This window comes from Centruroides vittatus, unplaced genomic scaffold (assembly GCF_030686945.1).
Source record: "Centruroides vittatus isolate TY-2023 unplaced genomic scaffold, ASM3068694v2 contig_19, whole genome shotgun sequence".
In the NCBI taxonomy this organism is placed as follows: Eukaryota; Metazoa; Arthropoda; class Arachnida; order Scorpiones; family Buthidae; genus Centruroides; species Centruroides vittatus.
Window position 1 is genome coordinate 5969712 of NW_027121169.1, and position 25135 is coordinate 5994846.

General features: G+C 32.4%; 1 protein-coding gene across 2 annotated transcripts in view; it reads left to right on the forward strand.

Annotated features, from left to right (window-relative positions):
* Positions 1–25135, forward strand: part of Prp5 (pre-mRNA processing factor 5) — a 64643-nt gene that overhangs the window by 13560 nt on the left and 25948 nt on the right. The window contains exons 2-7 of one of the 2 annotated variants that reach the window (XM_067264601.1): positions 4539–4703; positions 11129–11191; positions 19317–19370; positions 23656–24169; positions 24580–24642; positions 24738–24839. In XM_067264601.1, coding sequence (XP_067120702.1) covers positions 4539–4703; positions 11129–11191; positions 19317–19370; positions 23656–24169; positions 24580–24642; positions 24738–24839 — 961 coding nt within the window. The remainder of the gene's footprint in view (positions 1–4538; positions 4704–11128; positions 11192–19316; positions 19371–23655; positions 24170–24579; positions 24643–24737; positions 24840–25135) is intronic. The other variant, XM_067264602.1, reaches the window with a different exon arrangement.

Genomic DNA, 25135 nt, shown 5'->3' on the forward strand with positions numbered 1-25135 from the left:
GATGGTCAACTTAATTTACTTCCTGTTGAACAGAGAAAGTTGACAGGCCAATCAATCAACAACGCGACTACCTATTTAGAACTTAGTGGTGCCAAGATTTCCTCGCATCATTAGACATCACAACATGAATCGTCAATGATGATGTTATTCAAATTAGATTTTAATGCGCATATGGATAACATATAGTGGGTGATTGGTTAATGAACATAATCTGTTCAAAGACAACATTTGCTACCCAAATTGTTCGTTAACCGATTATCAATTTACCATAGATTTTTATGGAAATTTTATTAATTTGATCTTGAGACCCCAAAAAATAAGTAAAAAATTATATAATTTCTTACTTCATTTATCTACATGTAATAACAAACTGAAAGCAATCTCTCCATTTTTTCTTGGGTGGCACATCTTTGTTTCTCAGTTGTGATTTTTATTACTCCTTTATCTGCTTGAATCTTTTTGATTATATCTTTCTTAGCTAAGATTGTATCTACTGTAGACCAATTGAAGCCATACTGCCTACCCACTCTCTAACTTGGCTATTTTCTCTTGCTTAGTTTCTACAGTGAATACTCTTTATAGGCTCTATAATATCATCACTTTTTTAAAATAAAAAGTTCAGAGAAGCAGTTACAAAAATTCAGAGAACACAAATCAACTAGTGCAAAAAAGGTTATATACAGAAATAGATAAATAAAAAACTCTCACCAAAGTTATATAGTCTCTTAATAATTAGCACTAAGTTCAGCGTTAATACAGCTTTTCTTGTCTCTCAAGCACTTTCGACAATTATAAGTTTGTCATCTTCAGGCGAAAAAGAATGAATTTGAAAAAATAGAATGTGCAGAGTGATCCAAGTAGAAAATGGAAAATTTTCTTGGCGATTTTTAAATTTTAATGTTTGGTAATTCCATTGGTAACATGCATCAAGCTTTTTCAGGTGTTCGAAAAATCTTAAATCCACACAACTGGCAGCACATGCGCTGTGGAGCAATCGTGCTAATTGTGCAACACTTGGTGCGTTTGGTTGCTTAGATGCTGGTATAAAGTAACCCATATTTCGGGCAAGTTGAGGGTGGGGACGTTGCATACGTCTGAGGTCATTGTGAGAAATGCTTCCCAAATAAATGTCATCCTTCTATTATTACAGCTCTTGAGCAATGCTGTTTTTGACCATAGCAGGTTATAGCCCTGCTGTAGAACTTTTTTGGCGAGTTCTGTGGTTTGTCTTCCTTTGTTTATATCCTCCTGATGTTTTGCGATACGGCAAGTGAGCATTCTTGTCGTTGCTCCTATATATCTCTCTATTATCCCCATTATTGGATTTTCTAGTTGCACTGCATATACTCTTGATTTTTCTAAGACGTTGACTTTATCTTGATCATTGCATATGCTCCTGCGTAGGCTGGGCAGGGGAGTTAAAGGAAGTGTAAAGTTGTACCGTCGGAAAATACGGCTAATAAGTATGGATGGTGCTCTTAGATACAGCAACGCTGATTGTACTCTAGACCAGAGGTCAACAAGTTGATCGCGATCGACCGGTCGATCACCAAGCCAATTTTGGTCAATCGCTAGTGATGTCTTGACTTAATGTATTATATTTGTAACCGAACGCAACTGTGTGCATGCAGTTATGACTCGACTCACAAGCAGTGAGTGCACTTCGTACTGAAACAGTGTATAAACATAGTATGTATTTCACACTTCCCCTCCCCACTTAGACTATGCCTATTACAACAATTCGATCGTGACACATTTTTACGATAAAAAGTAGATCTTATATGCACAAAAGTTGGCCACCCCTGCTCTAGACATTAACAAATCTGTGTTTAAAGGTGCTTAACTCAAATTAATGATCTTTAAAATGAACAAGTTTGGTGTACATTTTTTGTACAGAAACACCACAATGAGTCTGATTATCTGTGGTGGATCAGGCATTTGAGATTCATTTTGCTCCTGCACACTCCACTCATTGTATGTATTATTAATTAGTTGGGTCTCATCTATGTTAGTCAAAGATCTTTGCTCTAGTGGTCTTTGTGGCACTACTGCCTGTCCCTGTAGATGCTGGGGAAAATCAAACTTACTTTGTAGGAACTGATGTTTCATGCAAATAGGTGTATCTGTTTTGTGTGTAAAAACAGTTAGGTTCAAAATGCTGACTGCAAAGAACATTACTATTGCTTGATTTTAGGAAACCTGTCAACAAAATTCCATCATGTGATTGTTTTAAGTACAAAAAGGATACTATATCATCAGTCTATGATCAAAACCTTGTAACTCCAATATTTGGTCAAATTTGAATTACAGTATTATTGGATAACAAAACACATTTCCCATGATCTGTAAAACTCTCATGGATCCTGAGTCAAACCTAATTCAATATGTAAATAAAAATAATAATCAACATATGGTAATAACAGACTTCTGAAGAAAGTTTAATGTTTCTCCAGAAATATTTCTTTAGAAGGAGTTACAAGATTTTGACTGCCAACTGACATTATAGTATCAGAGAAACTAGGCCTATATCTAACTTACTGGAAAATGTGATACCAGATGTTTTTTTTATAACTTGCCATACAATTAACTGCACAGCAACTCTGTGGCATTCCTGTTATGCTCTTGAGACAACTTTCACACACTCGGGTCTAAATAAATAGCAATTATGCCAGAAATAGCTACCATAAGTCAGCACACAACAATCTGTCCACAGAATAAGCACTTTTTACCTTATGCTGTCATGGTGGTGCATACTTTTTTTTGGCTTCAGACAGCAGTGCTAGTTTTTACATTAATGTTTATCTGATTCGGGGTCTAGAAGTTATATGTTATTGCTATACACCACATAAACGCTGAATGCTTTATTTTTTAACACTGTGTATTCTTGTATTGTTTCATAATTTATATTGTACCATACATCCATACAACATAAGTTTTTTAAATATTTTTTCACAAATGATCGCACAAAAAATGTTAGTTATAGCTAAGCATACACTTGGATGGATGGACAGGGCAGATGGAACAGATGGAGAAAAAAATTGCCTGCATTGTAAGTTATGGACATGCATACACTAGGACAGATGGAGAGGACAAGTTTTATGAAAGAAAACTGGTTTCATATTCTGAAAGAGGCAACATTTTCATCTGTTCACCTCAAACTGAGAAGGTCACTAACCCAGCTATTAATGAGTGAAACTTCCTTGCACTTCACTCATTAACAAAAATCTTTTTTTTTTCTTTTTTTTGGGATGAGCACTTTTTATTTGTGTTCATTCCTCTTACCATAGTAGAAACACCTTAATTTTGTAGTGAAAAACTATGAAGAATTACATAATTTACCACATCCTCTTCTAATAATAGGCCACTCATTACCACTAATTTTTTGTAGATGTTTATTCATATTGAAAAAAATGCTTTGTCTGAGTACTTTCACTCTTTCTTTTGCTCTAAATTCTACTTGACCTTCCACTGTAATTTGATCGTGTGAACGCATACTGATGTTATTCTGTTTGTTCTGTCCACTCTGCTCATACATCCATATACTTTATATTGACAAAAACAAAAACTTAATAGAAATTGCTCTTTTATAAACAAAATATGGAAAATGACTATTAGTATTGTGAATGTTTTCACCCATGTTGAATGGGCATCATCAGGCAACTGCTTAGATAAACAGGATTGCTGAACATGTGTATGGGGGGGCGACATATGGCGTAAGATGAGAGAATGGGGAGGGGGAGGACAGAGAGAATTTACATTTCGTAGAAAGCCTTCCATGCTATGGGAAAAGAGTCAACATCACGAAAGTTAACGGCTGTGTTATTGTGGGTGGCCTTGTATATTTTCACTTGCTCCAGATGCTTAAGGAAAGGTTGCTTAGATGGGAGCAAGTGGAAATACGCAAGGCCACCCACAATAACACAGCCATTAACTTTTGTGATGTTGACTCTTTTCCCATGGCATGAAAGGCTTTCTGCAAAATATAAATTCTCACTGTCCTCCCCCTCCCCATTCTCTCATCTTACATCATACGTCATTTCCCCGTACACATGTGTTCAGCAATCCTCTGTTTATCTCAACTATTAGATTAGTATTGTACTTGTAAAAGAAATGAAGTAGTGATCTGATTGTCAAAACAGTAAAGGTATTAATGTGTCACTTTTTTTAGTTCATGTCTGAGTTGAGCCTGATATGTTCATAATAGATTTGAATTTGAAATTTTTTTACCAAATCTCTCATGATCTGTCTGTACTTATCGTGGGCTTTGCTGAAACTATGATGAATGTGAGGGATAGGTTAGTGCCTATAAGAGAGTAAAAATCTTAAGAAAACTAGAGTATATCTATTATTTCTAGTATTAATCTTATAAACTAGAGTATAACTATTGTTTATCAGTCTTCCTGGTATAGCTAATACTTGCTTTCCTTAAATTGCAGAAAAATATTTAGGATAATTTTTCTTATTTTTATGTTACATCAAATATTTTATGCATTATATTTATCTTATGACATTTTAATAAATGATTGTGTTTTTAATAGACGGAGGAGATCTAGATCTAGATCTCGCAGTACTTCCAGCAGTCCCGACCGTGGCAGGAGGAGGAGAAGTCGATCCCGCAGCAGGGATCGTTTTCGTAGATCACATAGTCGGGATCGACGTACTCCTGAGAGATTTCGAAGATCTCGTTCTAGAGACAGACGAAGGTAAGTCGAACGTTTTGTGGTTCTTTAAGATATAATAACACTTCCAAAATAAACTTTACAAAACATAAACACTCAAATGTCCAAAAATAAATCCAAACATTGCAATATTTTTATATGACTAATCATAGACTTTGATAGCATACACTTCAAACTTCACTATTCTGCACATATTATGCATTTTATTAGATTTCAGAATTATATTTAATTCATCCTTTTCAAAGGTATTGCTAAAATTCAATATAATATGTCACTTTAAAAAATGTTCTCGGTCAGAAAACTTTTACCTTGGCAAAACTATTCTTAATAAAATTTTTGTGCAAACTGCAATAATTAATTTGATCTGCTTGTTGAATAATTTTATTTACATTTTGAAACACTATAAAGTGTTGACACTATACACGGGACTTTTTCACATCATTTTATTTTCTTATGTACTTTACAGTGTTTAAACTAATTGTTCCATGTGCCAATACAGATTTCAGGCTGGTACCCCTCATCTTTGGCTGATGAGAACATGTATCAGACAACAAATGAGGAGCACCAGCTCAAAATGCATATTGGCACTTGGAACAATTAGCTTAAAGACTTAAAGTACATAAGAAAATAAAGTGGATGTGAAAAAGTCCAGTGTATAGTGTCAACACTTTATGGTGTCTCCAAATATAACATAAAAGAGGGCATGGTTTCAACACAGAGAAGAATTTTATTTACTGAATTTAAGCTCTTGTTTTAATATTATATGTAAGTTAAATGTAAAAATTAAATCGAGTATGTAAGGAAAGTATAAGCATTTCTTATAATTTTTCTATGTGAAAAATATGTGGATGAGATTTTGTATTGAAACTTCAAGATTTCTACAAGGGCTGTACTGGAAGTAATGCAAAAGTGGATTGAACTTTTTTATTAATCGGCATAGGTTGTTCAAATTGCACATATTGGTAGAGTACAGAAATTCATATTGACTGTTTATTGGGATAACAAAGTCAATATTCACATTGATTTTCTGGAATGTGGTCATACTATGACTAGGGAGCAGTACATTGAGATACTCAAGAAGCTTTAAGAAACTGTAAGAAGAAAGAGACCAAACAAGAATCTGAAAAGGATCCATATTCACCATAACAATGTACAATTGTACCACACATATCCTTGACAACAAATCATGTAATCAGCAAAAAGTTGGCTGGTCAGTAGTCTTCCATTCATCATACAACCCAGATCTTGTGTCTTCTGCCTTCTATCTGTTCAGTCCAAGGAAGGGCAATGTTTGGGGATAATGATTTGATGACAGATGATGTAAAAGTGACTATGTAGAAGTCAGTACAACAGAGCACACCTGAATTTTTTTAAAGAGGATTTCAGAGTTGAGTTTAGTGATGGCAGAAATGCATCATTTATAATGGAGACTATATTCAGTAGTACTGTTGTGTAGATGAGGAATTATTCTACCAACATGTGCAATTTCAGTAAATAAAAAAGTTATGACCACTTCTGCATTACTTTTGTTACAGTCCTTGAGTTTCTACTTATGTTTCTTAATCTATATAAATAAAAATGTACATGTTTGTTTGTTCCTAATAGCTAATCTCCAAAAGTTCTTCATTGATTGCTTTGAAATTTTCACACAATGTTGCATTCGAATACACGTGTGTTTTTATATAATATAGATGTCGAAATTCCCCCCACAGGGGAGAGGGACAGGATTAAGGCTTACCGTGAAGAACTGGGCTTCTATTATACTATTTTAGATGTGGTTTTTTGCGTTTTTGATTGCATTTTAATAGGGTATGTCAAGAGAATGTACACTAAGAAGAGATTTTTCGAATTCCCCCTGCAGAGAGTGTTATACATTTATAATAGTGTGAGCCTGGGCCTGACAAAAAAATTTATTCAAAAATTTTTCAAAAGAAAAAAGATTGCTACAGATATGATTATATCTTTTCCCACGGACTTGCTTCCTTGTTTGGGGGTGACATATCGAATATGTCATTAGGAATCAAATGCAAAAATTGTCATTGGATGTGGAGGACGACTTTACTGAAAAAGGACAAGAGTTGCGAGGAGAATACCGCCAAATAAAAGAGAAGGTCCGATGACGCAACAGAGGAGTTTGCTGTCATCCAGTTATTATTGAATTGTGTGTGTGACCAGTCGCTCGCCATCACCGATCTTAGCCGTCGTCATTCAGGCAAATCTGTCCCTGTTAAAGAAAAGAAAACACCACTCCAGAGGACAGTGACTCCATCAATCCAGAAAGTTCGGAACTTCAATCTCTACAAGTGTTTTAAGGTATTTATTATCTCATGAACTTACTGTGAGCTCTCTCTCTCAGTCAGGGTCACATTAGGTTTATCTCTTTATATCCCTCTCCCTTTAGCAATTGTGCTAAGTGTCTAAAATACTTTTTAGCCATTGTGCTAAGCTTTTGAAATGATCGTAAACTTGTAAACAATATCTTGTAGAACTTGTAAATAATGTCTATCAATAAATGGGTATTTTTGTTAAGTGATAATTTGTAGAGTGTACTTCTTCCGGTTGTCTCTTTCCGCCTCCATTCCAAGTCCGAAAGCCTACAATGTGACCACTCGCACAACAAAATTCACAACCAACCTGGTTTTTATGTCTGTCCATAAAGACACAGTGGTGTCAGTCTTGACAAGGTATCAAGGAGGTGCCACAATAGCTACATTTTGAGCCACAGCAATGCATGGCCGGGTACATTTACATTTACATTTACTAAAGGATTAGAAGGCCTCCACCTAAAGGTATAGCCTTGGAAAAGGAAAAATCAAGAGTTATAGTAGAAGTGAGAAGAGTGAAGAGAATAGAAAGGTAGATAGGAAAGTGTCAAATATGACATCTCAGAGTGCCTGCCGAGTGCCATTTATTAAATACAAAAAGTACAAATAGCCAAAATACAGTGGTATACAGAATAACTGCCTTCATTTCCAGGCAGTAAGAGCTCCATTACAGCTGACTTGCTTTGGAGCTCAATAAACATATACGCACAAATGTACATCCTGATGGGGAGACAGACAAATCCTCCATGCCTTAGGAGGGAACAAAAGAGAACAACCATATGTACAAAAAACAACCCAAAACCAGGTGAACTGGCCCTTAATGGCTACTTTGCCAAAGGGTCTGCACATAAACAAACAGGTATGTACTGTACATCCCATATCAAGGGGGAGAGAACCTCCATGGTCTTGGAAGGTATGTAAACGCGAGCGACAAATTCTCCCGTGAAGGGACCAGGGACAATGACATGGATCCAAGACCAGTGGTGCATGATACAAGGGTGGTTAAGACACCGACCACCTTAAAACAAGAGCAAAAAACAGTGTGGCTGGGTACAGCTAGTCAATAATAAATTGCTTGGATATTTATTTGAAATTATTTGCATGTGAATTTTCGTACTTCTTGTTAAACCTGAAACTCAATGGAACTGTAAGTAATTTATTTCACTTGGTTCAGATACTATCAGATATGCAAAGAAGTTTCACTATGTATGTAGCTTTCATCTGTATTTGAACATTTGTTGATCCAATGAATTTTAAATTTAATTTTAAGTAAATAAAACCATGTCCAAGTTAATTTCAATAAATACTAAATCACTCAATCATTCCAGCTTAATTTCAAATACTAGTTATTAACTTTTGCTGTTTTTGGAACTCTCAGTCAATCTCTTCTTTTCCTTGCTCCAATACTTTTAGACTCATTAATTGTCCATCTTTAAGAGGAATTTTGTGGATTTTATTTTATTTTATTTTGTTTACCTGTACTTTTAATATTTTGAAAATCTCGTACTGCTGACAAACGAAAGTAAATCAAATAAAATTGCATGATCACCCTGAAGATGGATGGTTAATGAGTCTGAAAGTGCTAGATTATGAAAGAGAACATATTTAATTGACTGTGAACTTAAAAACAAAAAGGCAGAGGTTGAACTATTGAATAAATATTTAAATAATTATTTACAGATTATGTTTGTGGGTGCAGAACTCTTAAAAAAACTCTAATGCAAAATGGCCTTCCATATATACACATAAGGAATATTGTAAAATATTGGGTTGTTCGGAAAGTTTGTAGCGATTTTTGATAGCCGACAGTTGAGACACCAATTGACGCAAAAATGATTAGAATTGTACAAACCAACGAATATTACGATAAATGACCTTGAGATGCATCCGTTACAAAAACACTTAAGATTATGCAAATAGTGTTTAATTTGTCTCATTGCAAAAAATGGATACGAACAACATGCATTATCGACACTTGTTTTTTTTTTTTTTTTTTTTGTAAAGGCAAAAATGCTGTACAAACAGCAAAAAAGATATGTGATGTTTATGGTGAGAGTGCTGTATCAGAATCAACTGTTCGAAAGTGGTTTGCAAAATTTAAAACGGGTAATTTCAGCCTTGAAGATGCTCCTTGCTCAGGAAGACCTCCTGTTATTGAAGAGGACCAGATCAAAGCATTATTGGATGAAAACCCTCATTACACAACTCGAGAGATTGCAGACATAGTGAAGTCATCAAACAGTACTGTATTTCAACATCTAAAGAAGCTTGGATACGTGAATCGTTATGACATTTGGATCCCTCACGACTTAATGGAAAAAACTTACTGGATCACATCTCCATTTGTGATCCTCTTGAAAGACGAAATCAAAATGACTCTTTTCTGAAGCGTTTAGTGACAGGTGATGAAAAGTGGATCATTTATAACAACATCAGTCGAAAACGATCATGGGGTAAGAAAAATGAATCACCATTAAAAACTCCAAAGGCCGGTCTTCATCCAAAGAAGGTCATGCTCACTGTCTGGTGGGATTGGAAAGGAATCCTGTACTATGAGCTGCTTCCACAGAATCAAACAATTGATTCTGATAAGTATTGTTCCCAATTGGATAAGCTGAACATGGCAATTAAAAGAAAAACGTCCTGAACTGGCCAATAGAAAAGGCATTGTGTTCCACCAAGATAATGCCAGACCTCACACGTCTTTATGAACACGCCAAAAATTATTGGAACTAGGCTGGGATGTTTTACCCCACCCCACTTACTCACCCGACCTTGCCCCGTCGGACTACCATTTGTTCTGTTCTCTACAAAATTCCCTTCATGATAAAAACTTTGATACTTTGGAAGCTTGCAAAAACCATGTGGATCAGTTTTTTGTGGGAAAAACTGGAAAGTTCTACGAAGAGGGTATCATGAAGCTGCTCCATAGATTGCAACACGTCATTAAAAACAATGGTGCATACATAATGGAATAAAAGTATATTTTTAGTTTTAAAACAATTTCTTTTATTTCTCTTAAAAATTGCTACAAACTTTCCGAACAACCCAATAAATTTAATGTTGAAGAATATTAAATTGTTTGCACAAAAATTTGGTAATTCAGAAGGCTTGGCATCAATATGTTGATAAGTTTGAATTACTAGTCATGCTATATCGCTGTAAAAGATAATGTAAATTATTTTTATGTAAATAATAATCAGTGTATTTTAGAATACAGTAGAGCGTTGTTTATCCAAATAAATTGGGGACTGGGATTGTTTGGATAACTTATTTTTTGGATAACTGATTATGTATGAAAAAATACTGTATTTTCTGGCATATAAGATGACTTTTTAAACCAGGAAAATCTTCTCAAAAGTCGGGGGTTGTCTTATATGCTGGGTGTCGTCTTATAGGGCAAATATATTCCAAATTCAATATTTTAACTGTAAAAGTCAGGGGTCATCTTATACACTGGAAAATATGGTATATTAACCTATCCCAAGTTGAAATTTTTCTCCATTGCGTGTCGCTTCGTGTTGAATTTTTGTCGATTTTAAGCCTAACAAAAATTTTTATAATAATAATCAGGGCTATTGTATTGTTAAAAATTATTTCTTTATTTTGTACAAACAAAATAAATATATTGAAAAATATAAAAATGAAAAAATATTATACTTTAGAAGTTAATCTAGTATCAAAAGTTTTCGATTCAGCATGACACAGTTCAACTGGAAAGCTTTCGGTTAACTGACGTTTCGGTTGATCGGATTTCAGATAAACGACGCTCTATTGTAATGTAAAATAATTTATTTCATTTTGTAATAATTGGTGTAATTTGAATTTCAAAATGTTTACCTTATTGAAAAATTTGAGGCACTTGTATAAAAATAATTAAAGGATTATAATTTATCATCATTATTCATAGTTCCCAGTTTATGGAAAACAGTTTATGACAGTTTAAAACATTTTCATAAACTGTTTTCTAGAACATATCATAAAATTTATATTATATTTTGATGATAATTTTAAGCTAAATTGGATTTATATGTACCACAAACAAACATATATTAATATAAATGAATTTACCAAATATAGTTATAATAATTGATTACTGTAATATCTACTTTTATTTTCCAACAGAAATAATAGAAAATCAGCGGAAGAAAATGAAAATAGAAAAACTCAAAGAAGTTCTAAGCAGAGGTATTCAATTGTAGTTTATGAGTAAATGGATTGTTGCATTATACGAGAGTTACAGTAAAGACTAGTTTATGCGATATAACTACAACCAACATTTTGTCACTCGAAACCACAAAATGCATGGATTTGCTTCATTTGACAAAACTTGTGACAATCGTATTGCAGATAACCTAATCTGCCAGATTTTTCTGCTCATTGTTGAATCATCAAATCAATGATAAGATCAGAATCAGGTGTTAGATTGCATTCTCACCAATCAGAAGTGAATGCTCTTGCACATGCTCATAATGACTTGCAAGCCTTATTCTGGTGCATCATGTAAACATCTGAAATAATTATATCCCAAAAACACCTCAAACACTACTTTCAGCAGATATCTTCTTCAGCATACAAATATTAAGAAATCAAAGCATTCATATGCTGAAGAAGATATCTGCTGGAAGTAGTGTTTGACTCATTTTTGAGATAATTATTTACTGTACCATTTTTTGGTGGAGTTTTGATAAACATCTGAATCATAGGCAAATGTTGAGGGTGTTTTGGGGCAGGAAAAAAAATTGTTGTCAGTAGTTGTATTGTGTAAACCAGCCTCAACTGAATTGGCTCTTTTTCTTTTTTCTTTTACTTTTTAGCTAAAAGTCAGTGCATGAAGCAAATTATAATTGTATGCATAGACAGATATATATTTATAATTACTTAGTTTATTTGCATATACTAAAGTAGTTAATTTTTTATCATACAAAATTTATAAGTGATTTTTTTATCATTCAAAATTATGATATTGTAGAATTTTTAATAGGAAATAGATGATAGATGGATTAAATGAATCATAATGGAATTCAGGAGTTGATCAGTAACAATAAATTCTTACAGCAGCTGCATTGGGAATAAAGGTAGTTCAATATTCCCTAATGTTTCAATATTAGAGGCATGTCAAATTATAACAACATACAGCAACCCAATTCAATTAGTATTAGCAAATGATCCAATGGATTATTTATTAGACTATATTAAGTTTAACTTAATAATTAGATATATATCAATTTGGCTAGATTTATTGAAATGGTGGCTTAACTGCCTACCTCTAGCCAAATTGCTTTGTATCTAATTATTAAATTAGCCTTAATACAGCCTGATAAATAATCTGGTGGATCATTTGGTAATTATGCCAAACTGTTAAGCAACCTGATAATTCCAGAAATAATGTTAAAATAAAATCAAAAATTGTAATTACCTTTTCTCAATGAAGTTGAATAATTTCAAGACAACTTTATAATGAAATATTTAAAATTAGACAGGCTTTGCTATCCAAGAAGTTGAGATTTTGTCTGTTATACAAATATTTATAGTTTCTTCCATTTTTAAGTATTCTATTTCTTGGTTTGGTTTGACAGGCTATGTGAATGTTTCATATGGGATCTGCCAAGGGGATGCCTCCCAGGAGGACTTTTTAAGTGAAGCTGGTCTCTATTTAGGTGTTAGACTCATGAAGGAAAGCAGGAAAATTCCACACAGCCAATATGTTGGTGAAGTGCAAACCTGCAATCTGTAATCAACTTCTGGCATTCAGTGGTTTTATTCACTCAGCCACTGATGGATTCCTCTCTTTTCATTGGATATCAAAACTGCTATGATTTTAAATGCAAGTTGTCATCTGAGTTTGCCTTGTTAATTTAAACGTCAGAAAAATTTTGTTTGGAACAGTCTTACATAAAAGAGTTTTAAATAAAAAGTTTTAAGCAGTTGTATGGTTTTATATATACAATTATTAAAAATAATTATTATAGTTATAAAGAGTAATTGTTTATAAACAATGGACAAGTGTTATAAAAAAAAGAGAGGATACCTTATAATATATGAAAGATGACAAGCAATAACATTGATAACTTTTGGTTCCACGATGTTACGAACTTCCAAGCAGAATTCTTGTTACAATATTTTTATATTCACACAATCATTTCCCTGAGGGAGAGTAGTTGAGATGTCTTTCAGAAGATGAATGTATATGCATGGTAATGCTACTGATCTTAGTTTTGACAGGATTACCATATATTTCCACAGATAAGATAACCTTCAGATAAGATGAGATATAAATTTCGTCAAAGTTTTATAGTTTTAGCATATAATATATCTGTCCTATAAGACGAACTATCAATGGCTTATGAATTTAGTTTAGATCAGCGATCATCATCTGGATAATAATACTGTATAGTGTATACAGAATTACGTCCTATTCGTAATTTTTCAAGTGAACAAATTTTATTTTCTGCCTTGCTATTGTTGCAAATGTTCGCACTGATTCAGGCATTCAGGTAATGGCCTTGGCTATTCACAAAAATGTCATATGGGCTATTCTATTTTGTGGACATGCCCTACTCTCTACTAGTAAATAATTATGGTTTGTCTGTTTTTTTATGATGATTTTAATTTATATAAATTTCAATCTAATTTTTTTGTATCTGTCCTATAAGACAACCCCAGATTTTGGGAGCCTTTTTTTATGATTCAACTATCATCTTATCTGCAGAAATATACGGTATTTAATTCAATGCTATCCTTGATTGTGGAGCTGGTAATACTGTTCTCTTAATGATAGAAAGAACAAATTTTCTTGATTTAACATGGTTTATAAGTAGTGATGTAATGAATATTCGGTTACTACCCGGTATTCGGCGTATTCGGTCTGTTTTTCACTATTCGGCCGAATACCGAATATTTAAATCACTATTCAGCTGAATACCGTATATTTAATCACTATTAGGCCGAATACCGAATACCTAAAAACAGGAGTAAGAAATAACAAAAACACAATAAATTAATCATTTTTGTAACTTTTATTAATGCTGAACATTAAATTATAATTATTAAAGTTAATAAGAAATAGCATCTAACTCTAGTATTAAATTATTTCGTAGTTAAATAATAATATAGCCTTTATTTAGCCCGATATCTTATGGCATTGATGGCGTGTAGGTTAGAATGTATCGGGCATTAATGTTGTTGTTTAGTTAATTATGTCATATTCGTATTCCTGTATATTTTAATATTTATACGATATTTTAAAATGAGTTACGAAACGTTTTATTGAAACTTATCGTATTTAATGAAAGAATTATTTATCTATTTCTAGAAGACGAGTAACTAATATATAATTTATTTTATATATAAAGCAAAGAATGAGCATTTTTCATTATATACAAAAGATAACATTTGAAATCATGTTAATTTTAAAAATATTGACAAAAACAATAGCAACAAAATATCACAAAACTTCACAAATAGAAATTCCCCAATAATATATTTGAACTGTTCCACAACTGGGGAGAAACTAGACCATATTATGTCACCACTAAAGTATATCCTTAGGGTACTTTTTTTTTTTTTTTTTTTTGTAACTTTTTCCACCCTGTGGGCACTAAGAGGGCCTCTTATAGCAAGCCCATTATGGGTTCGGCCAGGCCCACAATGGGGCGGCCGGGTGGTGAGGGACGGGGACCGACATATCCGGACGGACCACCCCCCGACCCATCCGGATTCGATCCTGGGTCCCCCAGGGCGGCAGGGTGCTAACCTTGACCGCTCGGCTATCCGGCCGCCCTAATCCTTAGGGTACTATTCAGTCTACAAATACGTAGTAAAAACAAAATTTTAGTGTTTAATTAAAGAGTTAAAATGATCGATTGCAAATAAAATAACTTATAAGTTATAACTTACATCTAAATACCAACAACTGCCGAGTCATAGTGGGCTATTTACAACTATTACATAAATTATAAACCAATTTGGCACTAGAGGTAGACATTAGGCTCCACCTCACATTAACTTTAATAATTATAATTTAATTAATTAATTTATATAATTTAGACCTAATGGAAGAAAAAATCGTAGTGACAGCGGGCCAATAGAAAGCACGGTGCGCGATCTTTGCCATAATGCGGTTTGCGTGCCAATTTTCATACGTGTGTTAATCAAGCCGAATAGTTTGGCCGAATATTCGGCCATTCGGCAATGCTTCTGGCCAAATATTCGGTTTTCGGCCACGCTTCTAGCCGAATATTCGGTATTCGGTTGAGACCGAATATACTATTCGTTACATCACTATTTATAAGTAATTTGGTTAGGCAGTTGCAATTATCTAAATGATACAGTCATATCCTATTATCCAAATGCTACTGTGCCTATGTTCTACTGTGATTTACAGTAGAACATAGACACAATGTCACCAAAACCAATGAAAACAGATGTTGGTGACAGCTTCCTGTGTCTGCATTTGTTCTCTACTTTCTCCTTTGTCAAATAATTCAAATTAAATAATTTCAGTATTTATAATACTGACAAGGGAACTGTCGGAGTGTCATCTAATAGATTTTAATAAAATTTAGTTAATAATTACGTTAAAAGTATACAAACTCTATGATAAATTTCTAGAATTCACTAAAAGTGTTAATCAGAGTTATTAGCAATCAAATGTCGTACTATTTTATAGTTGTTTAACACAAATATGCAAATTTTTAGAAGTGAAAGGGTCGCGGAGGAAGACGACGATATTACATTTAGAATAAATTCTGGAATTTTCGAAAATGGGAGAAGAATTAATAAAATTTAGTTTAATTACGTTAAAAGTATACAAACTCTATATCAAATTTGTAATGTTTACTAAAAGTGTTAACACAAATATGCAAATTTTTAGTAGTGAAACGGTCGCGGAGAAAGACGGCGCTATTACATTTATGAATGAATTCTAATTTTCGAAAATGGGAGAATTAAATGTAAATATTCAAAACATTATAGCAGAATTTAAACGTTTATGTGATAATGTTTGGCCTACAGAAATATTTGTAGGCCTAATATTTCAGACGTTGATAAACAGGTAGCCAAACTGCTTTTTAATGCATTTAGCGATATTTTAAGTAGTTATGTAAGTAGAGATGACGAAGAGTTTTGTCAGATGGAAAATAATAATTTGATTATAGATAGGCCTATTTCAGAGAATAAAATAACACGTCTGCTTCTAGAGAAAGAAATTGATAACGCAGACACTGACTGTGAATCAGGATATTCAGATGATGAAAAATTCGATAAGAATATCTCCTCAACAAAACGAAAAGAAGAAATTCTTAACTTGCATAAGAAACACCCAAAATGGAAATTGCACACATTACAGCGGAAAGGAGCTAAAGAATTAAAACGTTTTAGTGATTTATATAAATGGGAAAAACAATTTAAATCTCGAAAGCATAGAATTGAAACGTTAAAAATCATTAAGAATGCAACGACACTAAACAAATGTTTGACGAAGCTCGAGGCAGCTATAAAATTGTTAAAGGAAATCAATTAAAAATATGGGCATTACAGAAATTTCTTCAACTGAATAGTTCAATTAAGTTTACAGCTAGTGATTCTTGGGTTGCAAAATTTAAAAAAGAATATAGATTAGTATCTCGAAAGATTACAAAACTTGTAAATAAAACAGAAATAGTGAACGAAAAGGATATTTTAGTAAAAGCTGCGCAATTTCAAACAACAGTAAAAAATTTATTGCCATCTTATTCGCGTAACTTCATATTCAATACGGATCAGTGTGGTTTTTCATACGAAATGATTTCACCAAGAACACTTTCATATAAAGGAGAAAAAAACACTATTGGATTTGCACATTCTCCAAGTAATAAAGTTACGCATTCCTACACTGTTCAATATTTAGTTAATGCTAACGGGCAAGTTGTAGGTAATGTATTTATTTGCTTACAAGAGGCTCGTGGAACCTTTGGACCTAGAGTTCAAGCATCGCTGTTCAATGCCCCAAACGTAACTGTTACAGCTAGCTCATCTGGCAAATTATCTACAGCAATTATTACAAACTATGTAAAAGACGTATTATCTCCAAATATAACAGAAAACTCTTTATTAATAATTGACTCGTGGAGTGGACAAACAAATATTAATATTTATAATACAGTATTTCAAACATCTACAAATCGAAATTCATGCGAAATATTAATTATTCCACCAAAGTGTACGTCTATATGCCAACCTTTAGATGTCGGATTTCATAGACAATTAAAACTTTTAGCTAAAGAAATTTTAAATGCTATACAATTATTCTGTAATGATTCTTCGATGAAGTTGTTTTGGACAACTAGAAATGGCATTATAAAATTACATTTGATTCTTCATCATCAATTATCTGCGCCAATATTTAATAATTTGATTAAACATGCACGGTTCGCTTCTGGACTCATAAATGAAAAGTGTCAATTCTTAAATGTAAAACAAGTTTGTTTTTCTTTTTTAAACACTGACAGTTTAAATTGTGTCGAGAGTAATTGCGAAAATCTTCGATTTGTTAAATGTGCACGATGCCAACAGATTCTTTGTTTATTTTGCTTTGTTGAAAAATATCATGTAAATAGTTGCCCATCTAATAATTTGTGAATATAATAACTTTTAAATATATCTATTAAAATGTATTTATTTATTACGTTTCGATTGTTTTCTTTATATTTATTCTATCAATACTTTTATATTAAATTTCATTGTTAAACTAGTAAATATATCTAATCTTTTATAATATTTATTTGAGTTTCCTTATTGAGTTATTGAGTTTCCTATTTGAGTTATTCCTTCTTCTACTCTGTAAATGTAATACAGTGATACCTCTGTTTTCGTAGTGTTTAATACTAAAAAAAATTAAGAAATTAATATAAAATGAGTATAAAAAACTAATACAATGGTCTCCGAAACAGAATCGCCATCTAACTGTTTTTGATTGATCGAAATTAATAATAACTGTTCGGCCTCTTCAATTGTTTACGGTCTCTGTTTTATTAGCACATTTACGCCTTTCGCTACATTAGCCTCCTTTTTGCTTCCTTTTTCGCCAAAACGAAACTTATCGTGGATGACGACTTCCCGTACAGTACATGCGACCGATTTCAGCAATTTTAATGCCGGTCACGTAGTTTTTAATGATTTCCTTCAACTCGATCGTGTTCCTGGCCTTGTTCGAAGGGCTACTGGCTCTGGAAACTTTCTTTGGTCCCACGATGGAACTAAAAAGAATGGAAGCAATGGAATTGTTTGGCTAGACGCGCGGAGTAATGCTCGTACAGCAAAAAACACCACCACGATGACTTGTGAGCAGAAAAATGCGTGGGTCGCTCTTTGTTTTCGCAAAATTAGCAACGAGATCATGTGACACTCCGACGAAATCCGAGGCAATTTTTTTGCAAAAAATGACGAAAACCAAAGTCAACGAAAATCGAGGTATTACTGTATCTTCCTCCGCGACCCTTTCACTACTAAAAATTTTCATATTTGTGTTAAACTACTATAAAATAGTACGACATTTGATTGCTGTTAATCCTGATTAACACTTTTAGTAAACATTACAAATTTAATATAGAGTTTGTATACTTTTAACGTAATTAAACTAAATTTTATTAATTCTTCTCTCATTTCCAAAAATTTCAGCATTTATTCTAAATGTAATATCGCCGTCTTCCTCCACGACCCTTTCACTTCTAAAAATTTGCATATTTGTGTTAAACCACTATAAAATAGTACGACATTTGATTGCTAATAACTCTGATTAATACTTTTAGTGAATACTACAAATTTGTCATAGAGTTTGTATAGTTTTAACATAATTATTAACTAAATTTTATTAAAATCTATTAGATGACACTCCGACAGTTCCCTTGTGAGATTATTTCATTCAGATGTCACAATGATTACTAAATAATGTCATTTGTTGTAGCAGAATTCAGATGTAGGGTATTTGGATACTGGGATATTGCTGTATATGTGAAAAGCTGTAGATATAAAAAGATCAATAGATATCATCCAAAAAAAAGAAAAGAAGACTTCAAGTATTCTTAATACAAAATGTTATGTGAGAACTTCAGAATGGCTATTATTTTATCCTCAAAATTATAATTCCTTTAAACCAGTGTGTTTAGTTTATAAGTAGGTTTAGAAGATAAGTTTGGTTTATAAATTATAAATTATTTTTATATGTTATGATTCAGTTAAATTATTAAGTAATTTAGCATTGATAAAGATATTGTTGCCATCTTATAATAAATTTGTGATCAGAATTAATTAAATTAATTAATGAATAATGTAGAAAACATCCGGAAGAAAAGATCACTCCAAAGGAGAACTCGAATCCGCATATCAGGTTTGTTACTAGTTACGCTATCTACCTCTGGTCCAATTTTTATGTCCCAACATATAAAATTTGGAAATTATAATATTACCATACAGTCTAGCATTTCCTGCCAAAAATATCCTGTAAATTCCAGTTGTTTCATGTACTTAATATTATAAATTTACATTGGCCTTGCTGACTCATTTATGTGAAATATTTGATTAGAAGCAGACATATTACCAAAAAACAGTATGGAATAGTTGAAAGGTATTACAGAATATTAAATAAGTCCCTTTTAAGCCCCTACAGATGTTAAAGTTTGAGCTTTAACGTCTTGTAGAATGCAGAAGTGTTCGAGCAGTCCATTAATTTAAATGCTACCTTTCTACCTCCCAAACTTCTGTGAATTGCAACACAGCTGTCAAACAAAGTAACCCACAGGTGGATTGCTAGTGTATATATAGTTAGTTTATAACAGACAATAGAATCTGCTTGTTGTAATAATTCTTAGACTTTCATTTACTGATGATGATAACCAGCTGATAAGCAAAATAAGTAAATAATGCTATAATTAATAAAATTTTGACATTAAAAAGATGCATTAAAATAATCAAACATATGTGTAATTTGAAGATTTATTATTTATAATTACTATTATTAATTTACAGTAATTTGTTTAGTGTTGTTTGCTATTTCTTACAGTATCATTTTTAATAACGGTTGGGTCTGATGGAATGGCTGTACTATTTGACAAAGGTCCCTAAATGGGGCTGAAAATGTTATTGTGATTAGTAAATTCAGTACTGGAGTAAGTACTGATGTTTCTGTTTTGAGTTAACAATACCTGACAGCTTTCATGTTATAAGCCACATGCTGAGATTGAGAGTATCAATAAACAGCTGAAAAATGCCAATTTACCTAAATATAATGATACTTTAACTGAAACATTGATTGCAGTATTTGAAATTTTATATTTTCTTGGGCATGGTAATTCTGATATTCATTTCTACTGGTAACAATAGCCATGTTTACAATAAGCAGATTCTACTCTACTTGTGTTTGTTAATTTTTCACGCATCAGTGACAAAGTCTATTTCACAATTTTCAACTTTTAAAATGGCAAGTAACAAATACAGTTTGCAAAAATTTTCTGACATTTGAATTGTCTTTTTGACCAATTTTTACAAGAAAATTGACTATTTTGATATTTAAAAATAACTTTTTAAAAAACAACCTTTCAAACAAAGTGTTAATATAAACAAAATGTATCAACCTTATTGTGCTTTACGTGTACTTTTAAAAACTATGTGCAAAGCACAATAAGATTGGTACATTTTATTTAAATAACTTTTTGTGTTTTTTATCTTATACTTCATTTAAATGGAATCAGATTTACTCAGAGTTGTGTTCAGGAAAGTGCACATAAAGAAGAATTTGCACAGTGTAGAAATACTTTAAAATTCCAGAAGATTTGTCTTTATAAAAACCAACTTAAACAATTTGCCAACAGGATTGCCAAGATGGTAAAGAAGAGTGCCCACCACTCTTGGATCCCAAATCAAATCCAGGCAGAAAACTTCAGGAATTTTTCACAAGCAGTCTGTCCCATATATATTGAGCTCTGTTCCTCACCACACAGCCACCTCACTGTGGGCCTGGCTGAACTCACAATTAGCCTGAAAAGGAGCCTTGTGACAGCCCACAGGGTGGAAAGAGAGGGGGAAGCTTATAGAAACTTTGTTGCAAAGAGTTAGGTGTATAGTATGAAAAAATTTCATTAAAAATTGAACAAAAGGCATTTTGTATACTAGAAATGTTAACAATCACTAGTGCCATTTGTTGTACAGTCAGTTTCTTGAGAATATTTATATATGTGTCTTTTTAAACTTTACATGAACATATTTAATTAATTTTAGTTTTTACACATGTAATAAGACTTTATTTATTTATTTTTGCATCATATGATGATTTTATTTTAATGTTTTGACAAGAAATAGGGGCTTGGATTTGTCATTGACTTAAATTCCATCTCACCTCTCAAGCTCCAGATGCCTCAATGAATAGCAATGGGAGTTATAAAACTTACATACGAATATTAATTATAGGTCACATTTTGTCATGTCAAGAAAATTTTTTCAATAAAACCACATAAACAAAGATAGTGTTAGGAAATAAAGGATATGTACAGAAAATGAAAATAAGCTTTTCATGCATATTTTAAATGTCAGCAAGCATACAAAATATACAATTAATATATTTTTTGAATTCTATTTTCTATTCAGTAACGAGTGATCTTTTATCCTTATCAGTAACCTATCATCCTGGTACATGAGTACACAAGTCTAGACACACAATTACTCTTTTAATATAGTCCCTTTATTTGTCTTTATTTGTTTGATGCATACTCTAGTACTACTAACTTTATTGTGCAGACTTACCATGGCATCTATCTTTTATTCACTAGAGAGAAGGGAACATATGATGGTTTTTAAAAGTCCTTTTAAAAAACATCACATATTCTTCTCTTGCATTCTATTTTAGAATTTACCAACTTGATGAAGATCCCCTATGCAGATTGAAAACATTATTCCATCTTTTCATTGAACAAAGCCATTCTTGTACAGAGAGATAATGTAAATTATTAGGCCTGATATGTGCTTAATTATAGTCAATAATAATTTTATGATATTTAAATTAAACATTTTAATAATAAGCTAAAATTAGCATTATTTGTCAGATATAATCAGTCACTTTTATAACCACTTAAAAGGGATTTTTTGGACGAATAAACTGAAATGTTATGTCATTTGAATCTGATACTCACTCGAGTTCAAGAATTACTCAGAAGACAATTAATTCTTGGATATTTTATTTAAATGCATTTTGGATTGGAATTCTCACCTATCCCTCTTCAGTAAACATTTAGTTGTTCCAGTGTTTGTACTTTGAATTAAGCATAGAGTCTCACAAATATCTCAAACTGCTATTTGTAGTCCAATCTTTCATGCTGAAATTCAGCCAAATTTTAAGGGATAAGAGAAAAAAGTAGTTGATAGTTAAAGTGAGTCACCCAGAAATATTTTACTGTAAAAGCAAAGCCACATTAGAGTTGTTTGTGGTCTGTTATTCTGTTGTACTTTAGAGCCACAAGGACTTCTGTCTGAATGTACAAGTTAACATACACATCACGGTTCGGACAGAATTTTCACTTCAGATTTCAAAGTAGCCATATTTCTAACTAACTAAATTCCTTAACATATAAATCCCTATATCCCCATCTTGGACAAATACAGTTACAGTACAGTTATAAACTAATGAAATTTTGACTATCTGAGTTTGAATTAATGAGGATTTCCTGTAATATAATGTACTGTTGAGTCCATGCACATCATCTAGGGCAGCATTTCTCAACCTGGGGGTTGCAATCCTCAAGAGGGTTGCAGGTGAAACCATAATTTAAATAACTGTCATTGTACAACCTTGTCTTTTTACCAACTGATTCACTGGATGTAGATGGCTCACTTTGTTTTCTCACAAATTTATCCATTTTGCATTAAAAATTTAAAAAAACATCAATTCAGTTTCACGGTTGACCAGACACATGCTTCGCATTCAAAACTCAACTGAAGTCGTACAATCACCAGTGCCTCTTTTATACTAGTGACAGTACGACTTGTTCAAACACATCCATATGCACGTTCAAACACAGCAAGTGTTATAGAAGGAGATTAAATTACAAAGAGCATGTACACATTAAGTTGGACCTTGTAAATTGCTCATGTATGTACACATCATGCATGCATGTTCATACACGTTGCTATAAACACAGCAACATAAAATAATAGGAATAGTTGTATTACATTTTTTATACTGTCAGTATTTTCTTAATGTATAAAATTAGTGCAATGTGATTATATAATATTTAAAAAAATGTACATTTATAATTACAGTCAAAATTCAATTAATAATAGTAAGGCTTACTGTTATTATTCCTTTGGGTGGGTGGGTGAGGTGGGGGGTCGCGAAATATTAATTCTATTTATATTTACTATTTGGGGGTCGCAGAGCTAAGAAGGTTGAGAATTGCTGATCTAGGGCTTGGATTTGAGTAAATGTGCACATCATATAATTCTTGACACTCAGTGTTCAATGCACTTAAATCTATGATATAATAATCTAATAAAAGAATAAAGAAATATATAAGTTCTATGGAAAAATATTATGTTCCAACTTTTATGAAGTTCTTTAAAATAATTTTTAAAAGTTTTAATTATGACATACGTGTAGGCTGTAGTTTCTTTATTTTACATGACAGATCAAGAAGTCGATCAAGAGATCGTCGCTACAGAAGATCTCGTTCCCGTGGACGTCGTTCTCGATCACGTTCGCCACGCTCCTACGAACATTCCAGAAGGGATAGACGTTCCAGAAGTGGCGAGCGCAGTAGAAAATCCCATTCCGATTCAAAAGATTCAAAAAAAGATGACGACAAAAAAGCAGAAGAAGGCTTCAAATTCGAGGACTTTGATGAGGCCAAATTTGGAATGCTAGACAAAGAAGCTCAACAAAGACAACTTGAAATGGAAATGCAAAAACGTAGAGAACGTATAGAAAAATGGCGCGCAGAACGCAGAAAAAAAGAAATAGAAGAAGGATCCGGCACAGCACCAATTATAATATTGCCTCCAACAAAAAAATGGACACTAGAAGACGATGAAGACGAAGATATGCCGGCTACGGAAACAACCGAAACCAGTAAAAGTGAAGAACCAGAACAGACAACAGGAGGTAACGAGGAAGATGTTGATCCACTCGATGCATATATGCAGGTATGTCAACATTATTTATGTGTACAAAAGATAGTATAGAATGTATTAAGAATATATTTAATTGATAGTTGAGTATAATTTTCTTAATTAATTTTCTGTTATGAATGCTTAACATACTTAAGATTTTATCATCATCATTTTTATTATGATTCACCCCAAATCATAATAAATTAATCAATTTCTGTTTAGTATGAAATGGCAGAATATGTTGTGGGTAATTTAATTTTTAAATAAATTATACAGTAGACTTTCATTACTGTGTGAAAAGTAAATTTACTACTACCTTTCATAAAATTTAATAATTGTTGGCCAGATATTTGTTTAAGTATTCTAGTAAGGTAATTTAATCAGTTTGCATTTATATATTAACTAACTTTAAACATTTGTAATTTTATTTTTTTACTTTGTAGGGAATTCAGGAAGAAGTGAGGCAATTAAGGCATAAGAATGTGAAGAAAGACCCAACTGGCGAGGTATTTTCTTTTATGTATATGTATATAACATTATTATATAAATTTAGTCTGTTTTGTCTAGTCTCAAAATTTAAATTTTTTGTTAAATGTAACAGGAAAAAGGTCAAGGAAAAGTAACTGTCATCATGGGGGTGGCTAAGAAGAAAGATGCTTCACGTAAAGGAGAGTTGATGGAACAGGATCAAGATGCTTTAGAAGTAATAAATTTTCCATAACTTTTATATTTTGAAACTTAGAGATAATGTTTTGATTTTTTTTATTCAACCTTATACTAGACTTTCACTTCTAAGACATAATTAATTCCTAGAAAGTGATTATTAAGTAAGCTATTCTATTTACAATTGTTAATATAAACCCAGAATCATAAACTTAGATGGTGTTTTATAAATATAGTTTAAAACAATGTGGTGGCTTGCAGACTAGTGACTGTTCATGAGCCATTCTGCAAATTTACAGAAAGTTTTCATGATAAACATGGTATGAACTAGAACTG